The sequence below is a fragment of the Onthophagus taurus genome, chromosome 10 (assembly GCF_036711975.1).
Source record: "Onthophagus taurus isolate NC chromosome 10, IU_Otau_3.0, whole genome shotgun sequence".
In the NCBI taxonomy this organism is placed as follows: Eukaryota; Metazoa; Arthropoda; class Insecta; order Coleoptera; family Scarabaeidae; genus Onthophagus; species Onthophagus taurus.
This window is the reverse complement of record NC_091975.1, coordinates 3,563,014-3,581,904: the sequence shown is the minus strand read 5'-3', so window position 1 is coordinate 3,581,904 and position 18,891 is coordinate 3,563,014. Positions and strand designations below refer to the sequence as shown.

The window sequence follows — 18,891 nt, the reverse complement described above, 5'->3', positions numbered from 1 at the left end:
TCTGCGAAGTTATGAGTACTAAGTGCTTTTAATAAATGACTTTTCTTTACTTAACTTTCTAAGCGAGACGGTTGTGTCATAATGAACATTTTGTTTTATGAGTCTACCTCTAATAAAAATCGCTTTGGTAGTTAATATTTGAAGACGAGGACAAACTTAATTACTTACCTCAGCAGTTTCTTCCTCTAGCTTTAAACACAATCATTCAACAAGAAATTCTCGTTTGGTCGGTTTAAAAGTTTTTGTTATCAATTCGTTATAAACCATTTAAAATAAAATTAAAATTTATCAAAGTGTTTGTAATGCATAAAAGGACTTTTCTTTTTAGTAAGTTAAAAAAAATGTTTGGTAAACACCACATTTTAAGTTTTAAGTTTCAACAACAACTCAAATATTTCAACATAATCTTTTTGGGATTGTTACATTTAATTGCAATTTATGGAATTATCACTTTTCCTTGGATAAAAAGTTGGAAAATCGTTTTATTTAGTAAGTACAAAGTTTTCATAAACAAAAAATATTTAACTTTTTAAATATTTATATTTAAGGTTTTTTTTATGGCACATTAGCCGGATTTGGAGTAACAGCTGGGGCACATCGCTGTTTTACGCATCGCTCGTTTAAACCAAGATTTCCATTGAAAATATTTTTATTAATTTGTTACGCCGCCGCTGGACATGTAATTATTTGAAGTTTTAATCATTTCAAATTAAGATTCTTTTAAAATCTCTTAGAATAAGCTTTTTGAGTGGGTGCGAGATCATCGCGTTCATCATAAATATTCAGAAACCGATGCAGATCCTCATAACTCTAATCGGGGCTTTTTTTTTGCCCACATTGGATGGCTAATGATGAAAAAGCACCCCGACGTAATCAAAAAAGGAGTTAGTGTTGATATGAGTGATATAAAAAATGATCCAATTTTGGTTTGGTACGACAAAAATTTCATTTATCTCCAATTAATTTTCTGTTTTATCATTCCAATTGGAATAATTCGATTTTATTTCGATAAATCTTGGTTTTATCCTACTTTAAGCCAAATTGGGAGGTACATGATTGTCTTAAATTCTACTTGGTTGGTGAATAGTGCTGCGCATTTATATGGAAATAAACCTTATGATAAGTATGTTAGAGTATGCAACCAAATATACATAAACATTTTAATTTGTAATTTTAGAACAATAAATCCAGGAGAAAATTTTTGGGTAAGCATAGCTGCTGTTGGTGAAGGTTGGCACAACTACCATCACACATTTCCATGGGATTATAAAGCTTCTGAATATGGAAAACTAAACGTAACGACTTTTTGGTTGGACATTTTCGCCAAATTAGGATTAGCTTATGATTTAAAATCGCCATCCGAAGAATTAATAAAAAGAACAGCCGATAAACTAGGAGATGGAAGTTATACGCATTATGTTAAAGAAAACGGTGAAGTTGTAATCACAAAAACTTTGTAAATTAAAATAAAACCGCCATTAAATCAATTTTATTACTTTTCAGTGAGTGTAGGGGGTAGGTAGCGCTAGTTAGCATAAAATAACACTATGTTACATACTTTTCTTGAACTAAAACTAGAACTAGCACTAGACCTAGAACTAGAAAGTTTCGGGTTTAGCTGTGCGTCTTCAGACCGCCTTAGCCGTCTTGAGAGATGTACGGCTAAACCCAAATGTTTCTAGTTCTAGGTATAGTGTTAGTTCTACATAGTAACAGTGCTAGTGTAAAACTAGAACTAACACTCTACACTATATCTAGATCTAGAACTAGAAACATTCGGGTTTAGCCGTTTAGCCGACGGCAAAACCCAAATGACGCTTAAACCCGAAACTTTACTACCGTATGACCGTACTATTAAACTATGTTTCATTTTATGTGGGATAGTGCAAGTGCATAGTAGTTTCGTAGTATATACTGCATTCATATATTGCGATATGAAATTCACAGTATTTTTAAAAGTACATGCAATCTATCGTAATGAAACGAATTTTGAACAAATAATTGAGTTTTGAATAAATTAAATAAAAAAAAAACCATTGTTCTTCGTATCCGAATCCTTAATGAAGTTTTGTATGTTAAATTTGGATTGTTTTCTAACTTCCGGTTACAAGAATCATATAATAAGTAGCACCCGAAAACGCGCTGTTTAAGTAGAACAGTTTAAAGTGTAAAATGACCCCAAACGTAGTTACACCAATTGTTGAAAACAAAAACTTCATCAAGTTCTCATCGAAAGTTGAAGAAAAACACGAAAAGTTGTTTGGAAAATACAACTTTTTATGGTTTCGATTCGACCACGAACTTAAATACTTTAATATTTGGTATTTAGCATTTTTTCATCTCGGAGCTTTATTCGGTTTACTCACTTTTCCGTACATTCAAAAATGGAAGTTAGTCATTTTCACGATTAGTTATGGAAGTATGGCTGGATTTGGGGTTACAGGTGGTGTTCATAGATATTTCACACATAAATCGTACAAAGCAACGAAATTAATGAAAATTATTTTATTAATTTGTTATGCAGCGGCTGGTCACGTAATTAAATCAATCAATTTTTAAACAAGATTAATCTTTTTTGTTTATATTTTTAGAATCGAATTTTCGAATGGGTTCGAGATCACCGTGTTCATCACAAATTTAGCGAAACCGATGCTGATCCACATAATTCAAATAGAGGTTTTTTCTTTTCTCATATTGGATGGTTAATGATGAAAAAACATCCGGATGTTATTAAAAAAGGTGCTACCGTCGATATGAGTGATATAAAAAATGATCCTATCGTTGTTTGGTACGACAAGTGAGTATTTTATTTATTATAGTCTACAAAAAATCCTTTCACATGAATATCAGAAATTAGAATTTAGAGTTAACGTTGAGATCACGATGAAATCACGCGAGTGTCTTTACCACCACGTTGGGATCACTTCGGGGTCACCAAAATATGTTGCAAGATTACCACATATTAGTAAATTTTAAAAATACATTTAATTGATGATAACAATATGTAGTAATACTTTTAATTCTGAATTAATATTTCCTGCTGAAGTATGCTAAAATGGTTCGAATTATTAAAAATTCCTTTCTATAACTGCTAATTTTTTTTACTTCCAAATAAATCCAACAATTTATCAACAGGTCAAAGAACAATTTATAAGTAATAATCGAGGATGACGCACCAAGAAAACTTCCAATTTTTGAGTAATAGCTAAATCAATCGTTTGGGGAATCCAGACTTTGAGGTATTCGAAGCATGTTGAACTTCGAGTTTGTTTACCGTGGAATCAAATCGAATGTTGTGTCCAATATTTTCCGTTATTTATTATACATAGACAGGAGTCTAGAGTTATAAATATTATGAACATAAAGAAATTCTTTTCTAACAGTAAAAAATGAAGGAATGGAATTAGCGGGAGCTTACGTTCCTTTCTTTAATTTAGGGGATATAATCAAAAAATCTTCTCTCATCGTCTTGCACTTTGTACAGTTGAGCTGAGTTTTGCTTTATCACTATAAATTACTATTTCTTCACCTTTATGTACATGCAGATTAGATATAATCTTATGCAACACTCGTTTGGCAATTAATGCCTCTTGTTTCAAGGTACATAAATCCCGGATTTCAAATTTCAGATAAAATTAACGCCATTATGAACAAATTAATTTATGTAAAGTTTAAAAAAATAATAATATATTATAATTAATGATAATTAATTTATGATAAATAATTATTTATCAATTTCTTTTTCAGAAATTTTAGCCGAATCCAATTCTTTTTCTGCTTTTTACTTCCAACACTTTTAGTTCGATTTTGGATGGGCGAATCTTGGTATTGGGCTATTTTAACGCAAGTTTTCGCCAGATATGTGATTGCTATTAACGGGACTTGGCTAGTAAACAGTGCTGCACATTTGTTTGGGCGAAAACCGTACGATAAGTAATGCTTTAATTTCGACGTTTATTTAATTATCTTATTATTATTATTTTTTTTTTAAAGATCGATTCAACCTCGCGAAAATCTTTTCGTTAGTTTCATGTCTGTCGGCGAAGGTTGGCACAATTACCATCACACGTTTCCGTGGGATTACAAAGCGTCCGAGTATGGACGATTGAATGTGACTACATTTTGGTTGGATTTATTCGCCAAATTTGGTTTGGTTTACGATAGAAGATCGCCGTCGGAGGAATTGGTTAAAAAAGTAACCGCGAAATGCGGGGATGGTACTCATAAAGAGTATGCAACTTATGTTACAGAAGAAGGTGAAATACGAATGATTAATTAATTTTATTTTATTATTCTTTGATAAATTCGGTGTAATGATAAATAAATGATTTATTTAAAAGAATTTTTATTAACATATCTTTTAATTCCTCTCAAATCAAATCAAATTGATAATAAATCGATAATAATTTAATATTGCGACAATCTGTCGCAATAATAAATCTGAAAAATTATTTCAAGTTCTCAAAGATAACACTATCTTCGCGTTTTAATGATGTTGCAAAAAAACAAAAATTAATTCGTTTTTTTTGTGATTTTTTTTTATTCAAATTATAACCGTATTCTAAAGAAATTTCATAATAGGATAGATTATTGCTTACTTAAGTATGTTTATTGAGGCAATTATGAGTAATCGATTTAGATTTTGACCTCTAATCAAATCCGTTTAAGGCGAAATAAAAGCATTTTTAACATAATTAAATAGCAAAGTAATTTTCCATTCTACACAAACATTTTTATTTCGATAAAAGGGGTGTTCAAAATTGATTGTCACGTAGTATCACATTTTTGTGTTATCTAGGAATATTCCAATAGATAAGTTTGACAATTACAATCATAATTGTCGTATAATAAAAATTAAATTTAATTAAAAAAGTCGTTTAAATAAAATAAATCTTATGTCACAATATTATTATTAGCAAATTACATAAATGAATACAATAAAAGCCCGTACCATTTTGATTTTAATTTCTTATCGTGATCCGATTAAAAAAGCAGATGTCTCGAAAGTGGCCAATTGAGAACCCATCAAAAAAGAATACGCCGTATTTATATTTTTAGCAAAAAAGGACATAAAGATAAGGGACAACCTTTGATATTGATACAAAGTTCGCGATATGTGTTAGTTATCGATTTATTAGATTTTGGGCGATTGTTCTAACATAACTACGTTTCTCCAGTTTCCGAGATTGAACAAAAAACCTGATGTGGTAGGTGGTGTCACGGATTTTTCACGAATCCACGTCGTATTGTTCGATTCTAATCAATTGTAATCAATTTTTTGTTACGTCTTAACAATTGCAATATCGATATCTCCCACGTTTTTTACTATAACAAAAAAATCTTGTAATACAAAAATGAATTTATAATTGCTTAGCTATCTTTTCGCCAACAATGTGTTTATCTTTAAGAATGTAATCGATATGAAGGTCAAAAAGACTTTTTTCTTAAACATTTTTAGATTAATACTGTGTGCTACTATTTACCATGAAACACGATGTTTTAACATTAATTTGATACATAAACTCAAATTTATTATCAAAATAAATCACATTTTGACAGGTTTGCTAAAAATTATTCGGTACAAATCACCGAAGTCCAATCACGTACTTTAGTAACAAACACACAAGAAATCATCGAAACACAACAATAAAACCTTATAAAACTTACCAAAAAACCCTTTTTAAATCGCATTTTGACAGGTTATAACAAATCATAACCTCATTCTTGGTACTTGTCAAATACGAGGCGATAATGAGCGGTAACTATAAGGAATCAATAAAATATCAATAAAATGAAGAAATTACGGAGATGTGAAATACTCACCGATATTAATAAACATTTTAAACAAGACAAAATTAATTTTCTTTTCCACACAAATTACACCACCAAGCTCGTAATGTAAAGCGCCATCTCCACGGAACAAAAAATAATATGAAATATCAAATTTAAATTTGAATAATTATTAAGGAATAATGAATACATATTATTTTTTTATTTTATTATAAATAATAAAACCACATAATTTATTATGTATTTTTTAATACACTTTAAAATTAGTAAAAACATTTTATTTTCAAAACGTTGGTATTTCCACAATTTAAAGTATTTAAACTGCCATTTTAATTATTAGACATAACCTAAACCCCGATTCAAACCGGAATCAGCAACGCAAAAAAAGCGTTGCTAATTCAGATGAACCATTCAAAAAATTTACATACAAAGGGTTCGAGAGTTCGTTTCAATTTCCCACCAAAAACCTCTTAACCTTTAATATCATTTGGAATAAGTCGCATAGATTAATGATAATATTCATGATAACGGCGGGCTCTATAAATTCGCATTCGGGTCATATGCTAGCCAGTTGCAATCCAGTTGTTCTTGAATTGAAATCGTGAAATAAATATTCAAGTTAAACTTAGTGATTCGTTCCAAAGAAAGAGGATAAATTTTCGAGAAAATGCCACCTAACGCTTTGAGTGAAACCGGGGTCTTATTCGAGACCGAAAATGAAATCGCCGTTCAAGAATTACCCGGAAACGTGCAAAAACCGGATAATAGGAAATTGGAGTTAGTATGGAGAAACATTATTCTTATGGGATATCTTCATATTGCTGGGGTTTATGGTGCTTATCTTATGGCTACTTCTGCTATGTGGAAAACTGTTTTCTTTTGTAAGTTTTTAATTTTTCAATTAAAAAATTAACTAATAAATTATTTAATTTGTTAGCCATTGCCATGTATCAAATGGGAGGTTTGGGAATTACAGCCGGTGCTCATCGTTTATGGGCTCATAAATCCTACAAAGCTAAATGGCCATTAACTCTTTTATTAACAATTTTCAACACAATTGCTTTCCAGGTAAGAAATCAAAAATAAAAAAAAAATTTTAAAGTAAAAATTTAAATTTGATTCTTTAAGGACGCTGTTGTTGATTGGGCTCGCGACCATCGAGTTCACCACAAATACAGCGAAACTGATGCTGATCCCCACAACGCCAAACGTGGATTTTTCTTCGCTCACGTCGGTTGGTTGCTTTGCCGTAAACATCCAGAAGTTAAAGCTAAAGGAAAAGGAATCGACATGTCCGATTTATACGCAGATCCAATTCTTAAGTTCCAAAAAGATTACTACTTAATCGTAATGCCTTTAATCTGCTTCGTTATTCCAACTATAATTCCGATGTACTTTTGGGATGAAACCTTCCAAAATGCTTTCTTCCTTAATCTCTTCAGATACGTTTGGACTTTGAATATAACTTGGTTGGTTAACTCTGCTGCTCATATGTTTGGAGATAAACCATACGATAAATACATCAACCCGGCTGAAAATAAAACTGTTGCCGTTTTGGCTTTAGGTGAAGGATGGCACAACTATCATCACACTTTCCCATGGGATTACAAAACCTCTGAATTAGGAAAATACAGCGTAAATTTATCATGTTTGTTTATCGATTTTATGGCAAAACTTGGATTGGCTTATGATATGAAAACGGTTTCTGTTGACATGATCAAAAAGAGGGTTGAAAGAACTGGAGATGGTACCCATGAATTGTGGGGATGGGGCGATAAAGATCAACCGGCCGAAGAACGTAACGAAGCCATCATTCTTAACAGAAAATTACAATAAATGATGATTTATTTTTCTTTGGAGATATGACATTCGTTGAATTATAATTATTAATTTATGCATTGCAAGACTTAATTTATTTATTTAAACAATCATTTTTACTTAAAATAAACAAACATATTTTCATAAATTTGTATCAATTCCTTTCGACCTTGAAAAACAAAGGATTAATTGTTATAAAATATGTAGACTTTCTGAATAAATTTACATAAATATTAAAGTTTAAACAACGATTGTTTGAACATAATTATTGAATCATTTATTTTTCTCATTAGAAAAATATTGAATTATTTATTCTAACACTAGTCTGTCATATTTATTTTTACATAAGACACATGAACACGAAATGATTTATTTATAAAAAATTAAGGATCAGCTGTTGTCTTATAAGATCAACCTTTAATCTCTTCACTAAACTATGTCAATAATAATATTATGATTGCATTAAAATAAAAAGTAGCTTTTAATAAATAAATAAAATATTTATTAATCCCGTAAGCGTGGTAAGCGGGTCAAGCGTGAGAGCCGGAAATTTCCGGATTGTAGAATTTCCTTATTTTCAACGGATAGTGAGTGTAAATGCAAGTTATGAGTGATGAGTCAGCAAGATAGGAAGAGGTTATAATGATGCCTATCGATCGACCTAACAATCCGGTACGGCGTCAAACTTAAAGGAACATTTGATTTTGAATCCTTACTTCGTTACACACCGCGGCGGACTCTCTAAGGGCGTAATTATAATTACTTAAAGGTATCCGGATTATACCAGAGTGTTGGAACAAAGTAGTAACGTTATCGGGAAAAATGAATGACAGGATTGGGAAAGATGAAGAATTTTTGTGACTTCAAGTAATTTGAACGTACCACACACATTTTTGACACCTTTTATGTCATTAAGAAACATTTTGACATCCATTAGTTTCCCAGTGATAGGGGAAAGTGTTGTACCTTGGGACGGTTATACCTAGGAACATTGGCGATAATATATAAGGTGTTAAGGAAGTAGGAAGTGTTACATCCGGTGAAAGAGGAATTAACATTACTATGATTATTGCGATTAATGCCATTGGTAATCATGTTGATTTATCCCATAGTACATTTCAAGTGCCACATGCTGATTGGTGCTCCAAAAGGATTCATTGATACCTTTTAACACACTTTGACGTTTTAGATAGTTTTCTAATTATAGCTTCAATCTATTTTTATCTATACCTGTCAAGATCAAATAGGGTTGTTGTTGGTGTTACTGTTTGTTTTATTGAACGTCAATGTGACAAGATGATTTCAAAACATGATATAACAAAATTTCCTGTTAATCTTTATTTATTAACTTTTCTGTTGAGTCTATTGTTTTGAAATAAATTCTTTAAGTCTGTGCTAATTTTAAAGAATTTTTAAGGAAAATTACAAATGTTTCACATTTTTCTTTAAAATGGGTATCAATATCAACTGGAACGTCGATTCTTATAATCTTTATAAAAAATCGTTTAAAATAAATCCAAACACGATAGGGTTACATTAAAAAATAACCGAGATAAGAACATTTTTTAATATGTTATGTGTGATTTTCTCTCACAAAGCTACTTGTTTTCGTATGTTATGATTGATCTAGTGACCAATGACGGGTTAATTTAGATTTAGTAATTAATTATTATACATTGACGTTTTTTATTTGACGTTGACAACCAGACTCTGACATTTAATTTCGTAAATTTCTTAAACTAAAAAGTTGATTTTATAATTAAGTTGAAACAACTTCCTTTTAAAATGATATAAACAGCACATAATCATTTTTTTTATAATACGGATTGTTTTTGCGGAAACCGTTCTATTTTGAGTAAATCTAATCCATTTGTATGCACATACATATTTTTCGTTTTGTCGATTATTATACTGTCGTTAAGTGATACTAAAGATGCTTTTAATTTACACATACATAGATATATATAAACTATTTGTAAAAAATTAATGCTTTAATTGTTGATTATTTTCCGATGATTCTCGAACTATTAAACCGAATTACCTTTTCTTGCCATAACAACGTTTTGTTGAATCATTTAAAGGTTTTCAATGTCACGATATGTTAATGGATTTCTTTAATTCTTTATTATTCCATTAAAATTTAATTATAGTTAATGATTTTTGTTTTAATTAATAAACGGCGTTATCCAAAAAAAGCTGATTTTTTTTAACGATTTCGTTTCGGTTAACGATTTTCGCGTATTTCTGCCAACAACGAAAGAGAACGTGGTCTCTAGGAAACAGTAAAATAGAGAAGGTGGGGGGGCAGAAGTACGATCACGCCACGATTGCGCCGCCAAATCGTAGGGCTCCGCTTCTGTCGTCCGACTCGGGCCCCCTTTTAACGACCTTTGGACTCCATTCGACCACCAAGTTCAGTTTGCCGGTTCTTTTTTAACTTGTGCGGATCATTTCCGAGCATTCTGCATTAAACTGTCGTTTAGTGTGGATCAAAAATTTTATTTTAATACATTTATTTTTGTAAAGTGGAGAATAAATAAGTTTTGGATAAAAAAAGTTTTTTTTGGTAAGAAATAACTTAAAAATAAAAATTTTATTGATTTTTTGATAAAGTTTATAACCATCTTATCTCATTTTTTTAAAAATATTTTTAGCAAACATATTTATTTATGTTTAATTTATTAAAAAGAAACACCCTCATCACCTGTTTCTTGAATCTGCTTTCTCATTGGCTTAGAAGTTCATGGTCTGATCAGTTTGATCCAAAGCTTTAAATTAATAATTCCTTATATTTAAGTCTTTTTATTTAAAAAAATTTAACTTGTAAATTAAAATAAAATTAATTCCTTTTCTTAATCAATAAGATTAAACAATTTTTTTTTAATAAAAATCTCCGTTCAACGTGGAGTATTGATTTTCCCGATTAAGAAAAAGCTTTTCCAGCTGACATTTTGAAGGTCATCATCAAGGCTTTATAAAAAACCTTTGCAATTCATTTAACATTTAAATCAATACTTGTTTACATTTTAATTTTATTGATTAATTTGCTACGTGATTAAAAACACTAATTTATTATCAATCTGATTAAATATAAATAATAATAATAATAATTAAAACAAATTAATTTAAACATGCACATTTATTATTGACATATTTTTGACGTTTAATGTTAAACTGACGTTTAAAAACGTCAACAAAACAATAAATTTAATTAAATAAAATCATTTTATGTTTATTTTTGGTAATTAAAAAACGATTTCTTTAATTAAATAAATCTTAACATTTCTTTTTTAAAATAATCATTAATATCTTAAAGGTTTTAAAAAATTAATTTAAATGACAAACGTCAAATTGACATTTAACATTTACATAAGTTCATAACTATTAATTTAATTTTTTAAATTTAATAAAATAGTTGTTTTTCTTCGTTTCAAATTGTTTTTGAACATGCTAAAAGAACTTTTAACCGACATCCAATTTAAAAAAATTAGTCAATTTAACAATTTAATGATAGCCCAGAAATCGCCGACTTCCTTTTCACAAAAACCAAGCAATAAATTTAAAATTGCAATACCTTATTTTTCCTTTTTCTTTGAAGATTTTCGGCGTTAAAAGAAATTTTCGAAGCGATGGCACCTAATCTGTCGAGCCAAACTGGTATTCTCTTCGAAGGCGAAGAGTTAATATCAGAATTTTCCGGTGGAAATCAAAAGCCCGATAACAGGAAATTAAAACCCGTATGGAGGAACATCATTTTAATGGGTTATCTACATTTAGCTGCTATTTACGGTTGTTATTTAGCGTTTACTTCCGCTAAATTAGCAACAACAATTTTTGGTAAGAAAAATTAATTGAAAAGATTAAAATTATCATATCATATTTATGAGTCAGAATATTAATTAAAGTCCAAAATACCACTTTAACATTTATATAATATAAATACAATAATTTTTGAAATGTAATGTCATCAGTTAAGTTAGTCACAAACTCTTCATGTTGATTCGAATAATTAATAATAATTTCTTTTTTAGCTTTTATAATGTATCAACTAAGTGGATTGGGAATAACTGCTGGTGCTCATCGATTATGGGCTCATAAATCTTATAAAGCAAAATGGCCTTTAAGATTAATGTTAACAATTTTTAATACAATCGCTTTCCAAGTACGAAAGAAAAAAAATAGCCTAATTAAAATATATTTCATTATTTTTATTTTAGGATGCTGTTGTTGATTGGGCTCGTGATCATCGTGTTCACCACAAATTTAGTGAAACCGATGCTGATCCACATAATGCAAAGCGAGGCTTTTTCTTTTCCCATGTTGGTTGGTTATTGTGTCGTAAACACCCGGAAGTCAAACAAAAAGGAAAAGGAATTGATATGTCCGATTTATATGCAGATCCGATTCTTAAATTCCAAAAAGATTACTATTTAATGGTGATGCCAATTTTTTGTTTTCTCATTCCGACTTGGGTTCCGATGTACTTCTGGGGTGAAACTTTCAAAAACGCTTTCTTTATGAATCTCCTTCGATACGCCTGGGCTTTAAATGTAACTTGGTTGGTGAACTCGGCTGCCCATATGTTTGGAGACAAGCCTTACGATAAATATATTAATCCCGCTGAAAATTTATCGGTAGCCCTTTTGGCTTTGGGCGAAGGGTGGCACAACTATCATCACACTTTCCCATGGGATTATAAAACCGCTGAATTAGGAAAGTACAGCGTTAATTTAACGTGCTTGTTTATTGATTTAATGGCGAAAATCGGTTGGGCTTACGATTTAAAAACGGTTTCTGAAGATATGGTTAGAAAGAGGGTTGAACGAACGGGAGATGGATCTCATGAATTGTGGGGATGGGGCGATAAGGATCAAAGTGAAGAAGAAAGAACAGGTGCTCTCATTTTAAATAAACAAGATTAATATTAAAAATCAAAACAAAGTTATGGATCTACTCAAAGACCAATTTTATCACTTGGTGATTTGTAGATTTTTACTATTACAAACAAAAATTGAAATATCATGTGATATAACTATTAGATAATAAGTTTTTTGCACTGTTTAAATAAGGCGATCATTTAATTTATTAAAGTGTATTGAAAAAAGCAGAGGTGGTTTTATTTCAATTTTATCTCCTTGTAATTTTATCTCCATTTTATTAAACATTGTTAATTAAAAACAGTTTGTTTTTGAAACTTTAAAATTTAAAAAATGTTTAACGATACAAATAATAATGCAACCGGCGTTTTAGAAGAATCGGATTTAATCGAACAAAATGCGACAGAATCAATTATTGAAACCGATTGGAAATTAAAATTAGTGTGGAGAAATATTATCTTTATGATATACATACACATTTCGTTTATATACAGTTGGTATGTTCTCTTTACGTCAGCATTGGGAAAAACAATTCTTTATGGTGAGACATAAAGCCATAAAGCAAGCTTTATATTTACCACTTTAAATTTATCTTTTTTTTAGCAATATTAATGATGATTTTCACCGGTTTTGGATTAACAGCCGGTGCTCATCGCCTTTGGACTCATAAAGCTTACAAAGCAACAAAGAAATTAAAAGTTTTTCTCGTTATTTTAAATTCTATGGCTTTTCAGGCAAGAAAATGAAAATTATAAGTATTTAAATTAATTCCTTTTCGGTTTAAAGGGTTCAATTATAGATTGGGCAAGAGATCATCGATCGCATCATAAATATAGTGAAACCGATGCTGACCCTCATAACCCAAAACGAGGCCTTTTCTTCTCGCACATTGGATGTTTAATGTCTCGAAAACACCCAGCGGTATTTGAAAAAAGCAAAAATATCGACTTCAATGATCTCCTAAGCGAACCGATTTTGATTTTTCAAAAGAAATATTATCCCATCATAATGCCTATAATGACCTTTATAATTCCAACTTTAATTCCGATTTATTTTTGGAACGAAACGTTTTATTCCTCGTATTTTATGAATATATGGAGATATACGATTACATTAAACGGAACTTTATCGATTAATTCGATTACTCATCACGTAGGAAATAGACCTTATGATAAGTAAATTATTTAAATTCCTTTCGTTTTAATTATTAATTTTCTTCTTTTAGAAATATGTATGGAACTGAAGTTTCTTATATAAGCGTTTTAAGTTTAGGAGAAGGATCTCATAATTATCATCACGTATTTCCTTGGGATTACAAATGTTCAGAATTTGGTAATTACTCCTTAAATTTAACGTGCATCTTTTTGGACTTAATGGCGAAAATTGGTTGGGCTCACGATTTGAAAACGGTTTCTAAAGAAACTATTAAAAATCGTGTTTTAAGAACGGGAGATGGTACACATCCCGTTTGGGGATGGGGCGATAAAGATCAACGTTTAGAAGATAAAGAAAATGTTAAAATAATCTATAAGAGAATATAATTTGTATTAATAATGTTTATACTTTAAATGTTATAAATTTAAATAAATTTTTTGTATTATAGAAACCTGTAAAATAGTTAACCTTACTTAATCATAACATAACCTTAAAAAATGTATATCTTACGGAAATTATCAAAATTAATAATTGTTTCCCATACTAAACGATATTTTTGTACAGATTTAAGTAAATTTAAGCCTCCTTATAAAGTATTATTCTTCGGTACGGATCAATTTTCATTAGAAAGCCTAAAAGCTCTAACTATTGAATGGTAAGCAAATCCATTCAAATCACTTAATTTTGTATTAAGAAAATGATTTTAGTAGAAAAAAAGTAATTATAGATCGTTTAGAAGTTGTAACCACATTTAAAAGCAAACCAAATAAGATTTATTCATTTAGTGCTCAAGAAAATATAATACTTCATCAATGGCCTTTAACGAACGAAATTAATGGTTTCGATTTGGGTTTGGTGGTTTCCTTTGGATATTTAATACCGGAAAAAATTATAAATTCATTTCCATTGTAAGCTAAAAGAATAATAAATAAGTGTATCTATGAATCTATAATTTTTTAGAGGAATGTTAAATGTTCATGCAAGTTTATTACCACGTTGGAGAGGAGCGGCCCCTATTATTTACGCTTTAGCAAATGGTGACGCAAAAACAGGAGTTTCAATTATGAAGGTAAAACCAAAACATTTCGATATTGGGGAGATTTTAAATCAAGCTGAAATTGAAATTTCTAGTGACACAACTCAAGTTAATTTGTATAAAAATCTATCTGAACTAGGAGCTAAAACTTTAATTGAAACATTGTATAATTTACATAAGTTAAAGGCTCAAAAACAAAGTGAAATAGGGGTGACAAATGCTCCAAAAATAAAAAGTAATTTCGCCAATGTTATCTTTAACAAAATGATTGCAATCGATGTTTATAATTTAAGCCGTGCTTTAGATGGTTTATATCCTTTAAATACGAAATGTGGAAATTTACCAATTAAGCTTTATAATGTAAAGTTGTGTTCATATAAAAATAATTCAATAGTACCCGGTGGAGTGGTTTATGATAAAAAAGATAAAACTCTCAAAATAATGTGTTCCGATCATAACTTTATTAGTGTTAAATCGTTGGGAATTGTTAACAAAAAGATAATGAATGCCGAAGAGTTTAATAATGGGTATTTAAGAAAAATCCCAAATAAACTGTTTTGTTAATTAAATTATAAAATTTTTTAAAAATTGATTTATGTCAAATATGTTGAACAATAAAAATATAGATGGCGCTCCAAAAATTTTATTTTGTGATAATTAAGGTATTTAACAAAAGTCGATTAATATTTTTAATGATTTATAATTCTGTTTCTGGTTCTTCTGGTGGTAAAGACATTTTAACCCTAAAAAATTAGAAAAATTAATGAAGATAAGTTGAACTTTTTAAAAATAGATGGCGGTAAATAAAAAAAATGTTTAAATCTCAAACATTCAAATATGATACTTACTTTAAACAAATAAGAAACAAAGCGTATTTGGGTTGTTTATTGCCTTAAATTTTTTAATTGACACAATGAACAAGGTTAAATTAATTAGCACATTAATAAACACGAGTTAATTACATTTAATTATTGAAATATTATGTACATTGTGGTTATTACTTAAATTACCATGCAAAAAAGTAAAAAAATTGATAAAGTAGAAAAAAGAGAAAGTTTTATGGCACAAACACATTTTTTGTTCTTCATTGTTCACAGTTTAGACTGATAGTGTTTAGTCTCCCTGGAAAGTAAAAAAAGCGTTCGTTTAAATTTAAATATATGTATAAAATAAAAAAGCCAATTTCTTGATTTTTGTAATATATTTTCCACTTATTTACAAATACGTGTAAAAAATGTAAAAAAATATAATCTGTTTTAATGATGACATAAAAAAGACCAAGCACATAAAAAACACTTAATAATTGTAAATAAATGGTTAAAAGAAAGGTTTTTGGGATGACTCGGGTTACACAAAGGAAATATTTTTCGGGATAAACCTGAAATTTAACATAAATTCAACAAATTTAACAAATCCAACAAATGACAATCACATTTTCTTAAAATTAGTTAAAAACACATTTTTATCTTACTTTATTATATATTTTTTACAAAAAAAAAAAAATTGAGGTTATATTTAAATTTTTATAGTTAATTCTGTTTATTAATTTTTTTTTTTGTAAAAAAAAAATCTCGTTTCTCGTTCTGAAAAGGTAAATTTAAAACCAACATGAAGAAAAATTTGTAAACATAAAAATTTAAAAAATCCCAACAATAATTGCACGAATAGGATTTCCAATTCTAACCTTACTTTTGATGATCAATACTTACATATGCTCGGGATGATTTCTAATACAATCAATCATACCTTCCGGAGGAATATCGCCGTTACAAATCTTATGAATAGCAGTAAAAAGCGGAAATCTAAAAAAAGATTTTGTTGTAATCAAGAAAAAAGAAAACTTTAATTCTTACTTATCCTCCATCTCCTTCTTTTTCAACATAAAATTGACTTCTTCAGCCGTAATCGGACCTTGTAATTTTTGCCCATTTAACATCGAATCTTCAAGTTCTTTAATTGTTTTCCGTGTTCTTACAAACGCCTCGCACACTTTCCGATTACGTCCCCCATAACATGTTGTAATTAAATCAGCGACACCGCAACTTTCAAAAAATGTTGAAAGTTTACTACCAGGATAAAAAACATCAACGAATTTAATCATTTCCATCAAACCCAAACGAATTACTGCCGCTTTTGTGTTATCTCCAAGATCGAGACCGTCCACAAAACCAGCTCCGCAAGCTACAATATTCTTTAATGCTCCGCAAATTTCGACAGCATCTTCATCATCAACCACAACAACTCTGAAGTAACTCGTTTGGATGATGTCTCTTAAATAAGGGGCAACTCGGCTGTCTCGACATCCAATTGTAGTTTCGCAGAATTTTTCATCAGCAACTTCGGGTGCTAAATTAGCTCCCATTAAGACAGCACATTGTATTCTTAAATGGCGGGTGATTATATGGGAAATTAATTCAATTCCACCACCAGCAGCTTGGTCAAAACCCTATTTAAAAATTGTAATTATTTATCCTTATATCCCTCTAGTAATGAAAAGTCAAAACTTACTTTAATTAATGATAAACCAATAGCGGTAGGTTTAATTTTTTCAAATAAAGTGGAACATATAGTTCTAATAAATTGATGAGGAAGCACAAAAATTAATATATCAGCATCTTTGGCGGCATCAACAACATCAGGAATCGCAACCTATCAAAAAAATAAAATAAAATAAGATTATTTTTATTTAATTATCAGATTGTAATTTGTACTTTAAGATAAGAGTGTAAAGTTTAAAGATGTTTATTTACATACCACATTTTCTGGTAATTTATGCCCTGGTAAATACTTGACATTTTCATGAGTTTCATTAATAATATCTGTAAGGTTTTTCCCATTAATAACCTCTTCATAGACATACATTGTAACAGTATTATCAAAATGAGGTAAATTCAAGACATTAGTCCCCACGATTTTTGCAATAACAGAACCCCTAAAAATAATTTTGAAAAATTAAATGTCAAAAATGACGTTTTAAAAAGTTAGTTAGGTTAAATAATGAATTTAACGATTTTATAAATAAAATTTAACTGAAACCATACAAATACTTACCAATTTCCGCTACCCACGATGCATACTTTCTTTAATTTCTTCGACATCACTTAAATTTAGCCCCGAAGGTCAAAAAAAAACCAAAAGTATCAAAAATGATCAAGAACCAGACACTACTGGTTGACAAATAGTAAATGATTACGAGTTCTTTATACGACTTGGCTTCAAAATTGAGATAACACCGTGTGTGGGGCACATGAGTGGGGACGCAGACGGTTTTAAGGTCATCTCACTGTAGAGACTGTTTTGTGGGACATAGAATATATTTAACGATCTGGAGATAAAATTTTATTCTCCCCATCGTTTCAAATCTACTTCATTCAATTGTAATTTATAGAAATAAGTTTATATCAAAGATTTAAGTTATATTTAATTAAATTTACGTTGCAATTTTATTGATTTCGAAAGAAATAAAATTTAATGGTTGGATTTATTAATACCCCCACCACTATTTATACACTCTCCAGATATTTAAATATCGTTTTAGAGAATGTTTTGACCCTTATAACCTTGTAAAGTCTCACAAATACATCTATGTCTACTTTTAGTGATATTTCGATAAAGAAAAATGCATTTTAGATAATAGAAGCTTACAAATAATCTTTATTGAAGTTATCTAAATTATAGGTTATGTAATTAATAATTTTTGACGTTTTATCTGTCAATTTAACATTTAAATGTTTTAAAATTTCCATTGTTGTTTTAAATTTTTCATTGTTATCAATTACTACCAATAAATAATAATTTATAATAATTGCTGTGCTTAAAATTTTCCAATGGAATTTGAGACGATAATTTTAAAATTTCAAACAAGGTATTTTTAAAAGCATTGTCAAATAGTTTTTCAATCGACCTTTTTGTTTATTATTTTTAAACCCAACTGCATCGCTTGCGAAACATGAAACTGTGGTTAATCTATCTATTTATTGCTATTTATTATCGTTATTAAACGGATTACGAATTAAAAATCATTTCTACTTTCAAAGCATAATTTTCAAGGTCTGAAAGTTATTACGTAAAGATTTTTTTTTAATCTAACACAAATTCTTTAACTTTCACTTACTCGTATTATTTTTTATGTATAATTTAATTTGATGATTATTTATTTACAACTATTAATTAATAAATTTAAATAATTTTAATAATTTATTGTCGCCATCTATA

The 18,891-nt window shown here is 29.4% G+C and overlaps 7 protein-coding genes across 9 annotated transcripts; 6 read left to right on the top strand and 1 right to left on the bottom strand.

Annotated features, from left to right (window-relative positions):
- The first annotated feature begins 208 nt into the window (after window positions 1-208).
- LOC111428223 (acyl-CoA Delta-9 desaturase-like) lies at window positions 209-1,532 on the top strand. Its single transcript, XM_023063663.2, has 4 exons — window positions 209-489; window positions 549-679; window positions 735-1,123; window positions 1,178-1,532. Exons 1-4 carry the CDS (start codon window positions 303-305, stop codon window positions 1,458-1,460), a joined length of 990 nt encoding a protein of 329 aa, XP_022919431.1. The 5' UTR covers window positions 209-302; the 3' UTR covers window positions 1,461-1,532.
- A 537-nt stretch (window positions 1,533-2,069) lies between these two features.
- On the top strand, window positions 2,070-4,315 carry LOC111428222 (acyl-CoA desaturase 1-like). Its single transcript, XM_023063662.2, has 4 exons — window positions 2,070-2,535; window positions 2,592-2,797; window positions 3,748-3,933; window positions 3,994-4,315. The coding sequence occupies exons 1-4, from the start codon at window positions 2,173-2,175 to the stop codon at window positions 4,277-4,279; spliced, it is 1,041 nt and encodes a 346-aa protein (XP_022919430.2). The 5' UTR covers window positions 2,070-2,172; the 3' UTR covers window positions 4,280-4,315.
- A 2,045-nt stretch (window positions 4,316-6,360) lies between these two features.
- On the top strand, window positions 6,361-7,694 carry LOC111428099 (acyl-CoA Delta-9 desaturase-like). Its single transcript, XM_023063497.2, has 3 exons — window positions 6,361-6,671; window positions 6,728-6,858; window positions 6,919-7,694. Exons 1-3 carry the CDS (start codon window positions 6,458-6,460, stop codon window positions 7,624-7,626), a joined length of 1,053 nt encoding a protein of 350 aa, XP_022919265.1. The 5' UTR covers window positions 6,361-6,457; the 3' UTR covers window positions 7,627-7,694.
- A 2,204-nt stretch (window positions 7,695-9,898) lies between these two features.
- LOC111428423 (acyl-CoA Delta-9 desaturase-like) lies at window positions 9,899-12,715 on the top strand. Its single transcript, XM_023063925.2, has 4 exons — window positions 9,899-10,174; window positions 11,207-11,445; window positions 11,640-11,770; window positions 11,826-12,715. Exons 2-4 carry the CDS (start codon window positions 11,238-11,240, stop codon window positions 12,528-12,530), a joined length of 1,044 nt encoding a protein of 347 aa, XP_022919693.1. The 5' UTR covers window positions 9,899-10,174; window positions 11,207-11,237; the 3' UTR covers window positions 12,531-12,715.
- An 80-nt stretch (window positions 12,716-12,795) lies between these two features.
- Window positions 12,796-14,068, top strand: LOC111428221 (acyl-CoA Delta-9 desaturase-like). Its single transcript, XM_071199438.1, has 4 exons — window positions 12,796-13,026; window positions 13,089-13,219; window positions 13,272-13,660; window positions 13,711-14,068. The coding sequence occupies exons 1-4, from the start codon at window positions 12,819-12,821 to the stop codon at window positions 14,024-14,026; spliced, it is 1,044 nt and encodes a 347-aa protein (XP_071055539.1). The 5' UTR covers window positions 12,796-12,818; the 3' UTR covers window positions 14,027-14,068.
- Window positions 14,069-14,108: 40 nt separating this feature from the next.
- Window positions 14,109-15,308, top strand: LOC111428272 (methionyl-tRNA formyltransferase, mitochondrial). Its single transcript, XM_023063726.2, has 3 exons — window positions 14,109-14,295; window positions 14,348-14,548; window positions 14,601-15,308. The coding sequence occupies exons 1-3, from the start codon at window positions 14,138-14,140 to the stop codon at window positions 15,238-15,240; spliced, it is 999 nt and encodes a 332-aa protein (XP_022919494.1). The 5' UTR covers window positions 14,109-14,137; the 3' UTR covers window positions 15,241-15,308.
- LOC111428271 (Glycerol-3-phosphate dehydrogenase 1) lies at window positions 15,304-17,953 on the bottom strand. Of its 3 annotated transcripts, none has more exons than XM_023063724.2 (6): window positions 17,728-17,953; window positions 17,431-17,608; window positions 17,185-17,325; window positions 16,530-17,122; window positions 16,386-16,478; window positions 15,304-15,419 (listed from the first exon to the last, which is right to left on the bottom strand). In XM_023063724.2, the coding sequence occupies exons 1-6, from the start codon at window positions 17,772-17,774 to the stop codon at window positions 15,374-15,376; spliced, it is 1,098 nt and encodes a 365-aa protein (XP_022919492.1). In that variant the 5' UTR covers window positions 17,775-17,953; the 3' UTR covers window positions 15,304-15,373. The 3 variants fall into 3 exon arrangements, with proteins under 3 accessions (XP_022919492.1, XP_022919493.1, XP_071055538.1); XM_023063725.2 differs by lacking the exon at window positions 15,304-15,419 and adding an exon at window positions 15,625-15,798 and having other exon boundaries at window positions 17,728-17,952; XM_071199437.1 differs by lacking the exon at window positions 15,304-15,419 and adding an exon at window positions 15,859-16,054.
- Between the last annotated feature and the right edge of the window lie 938 nt (window positions 17,954-18,891).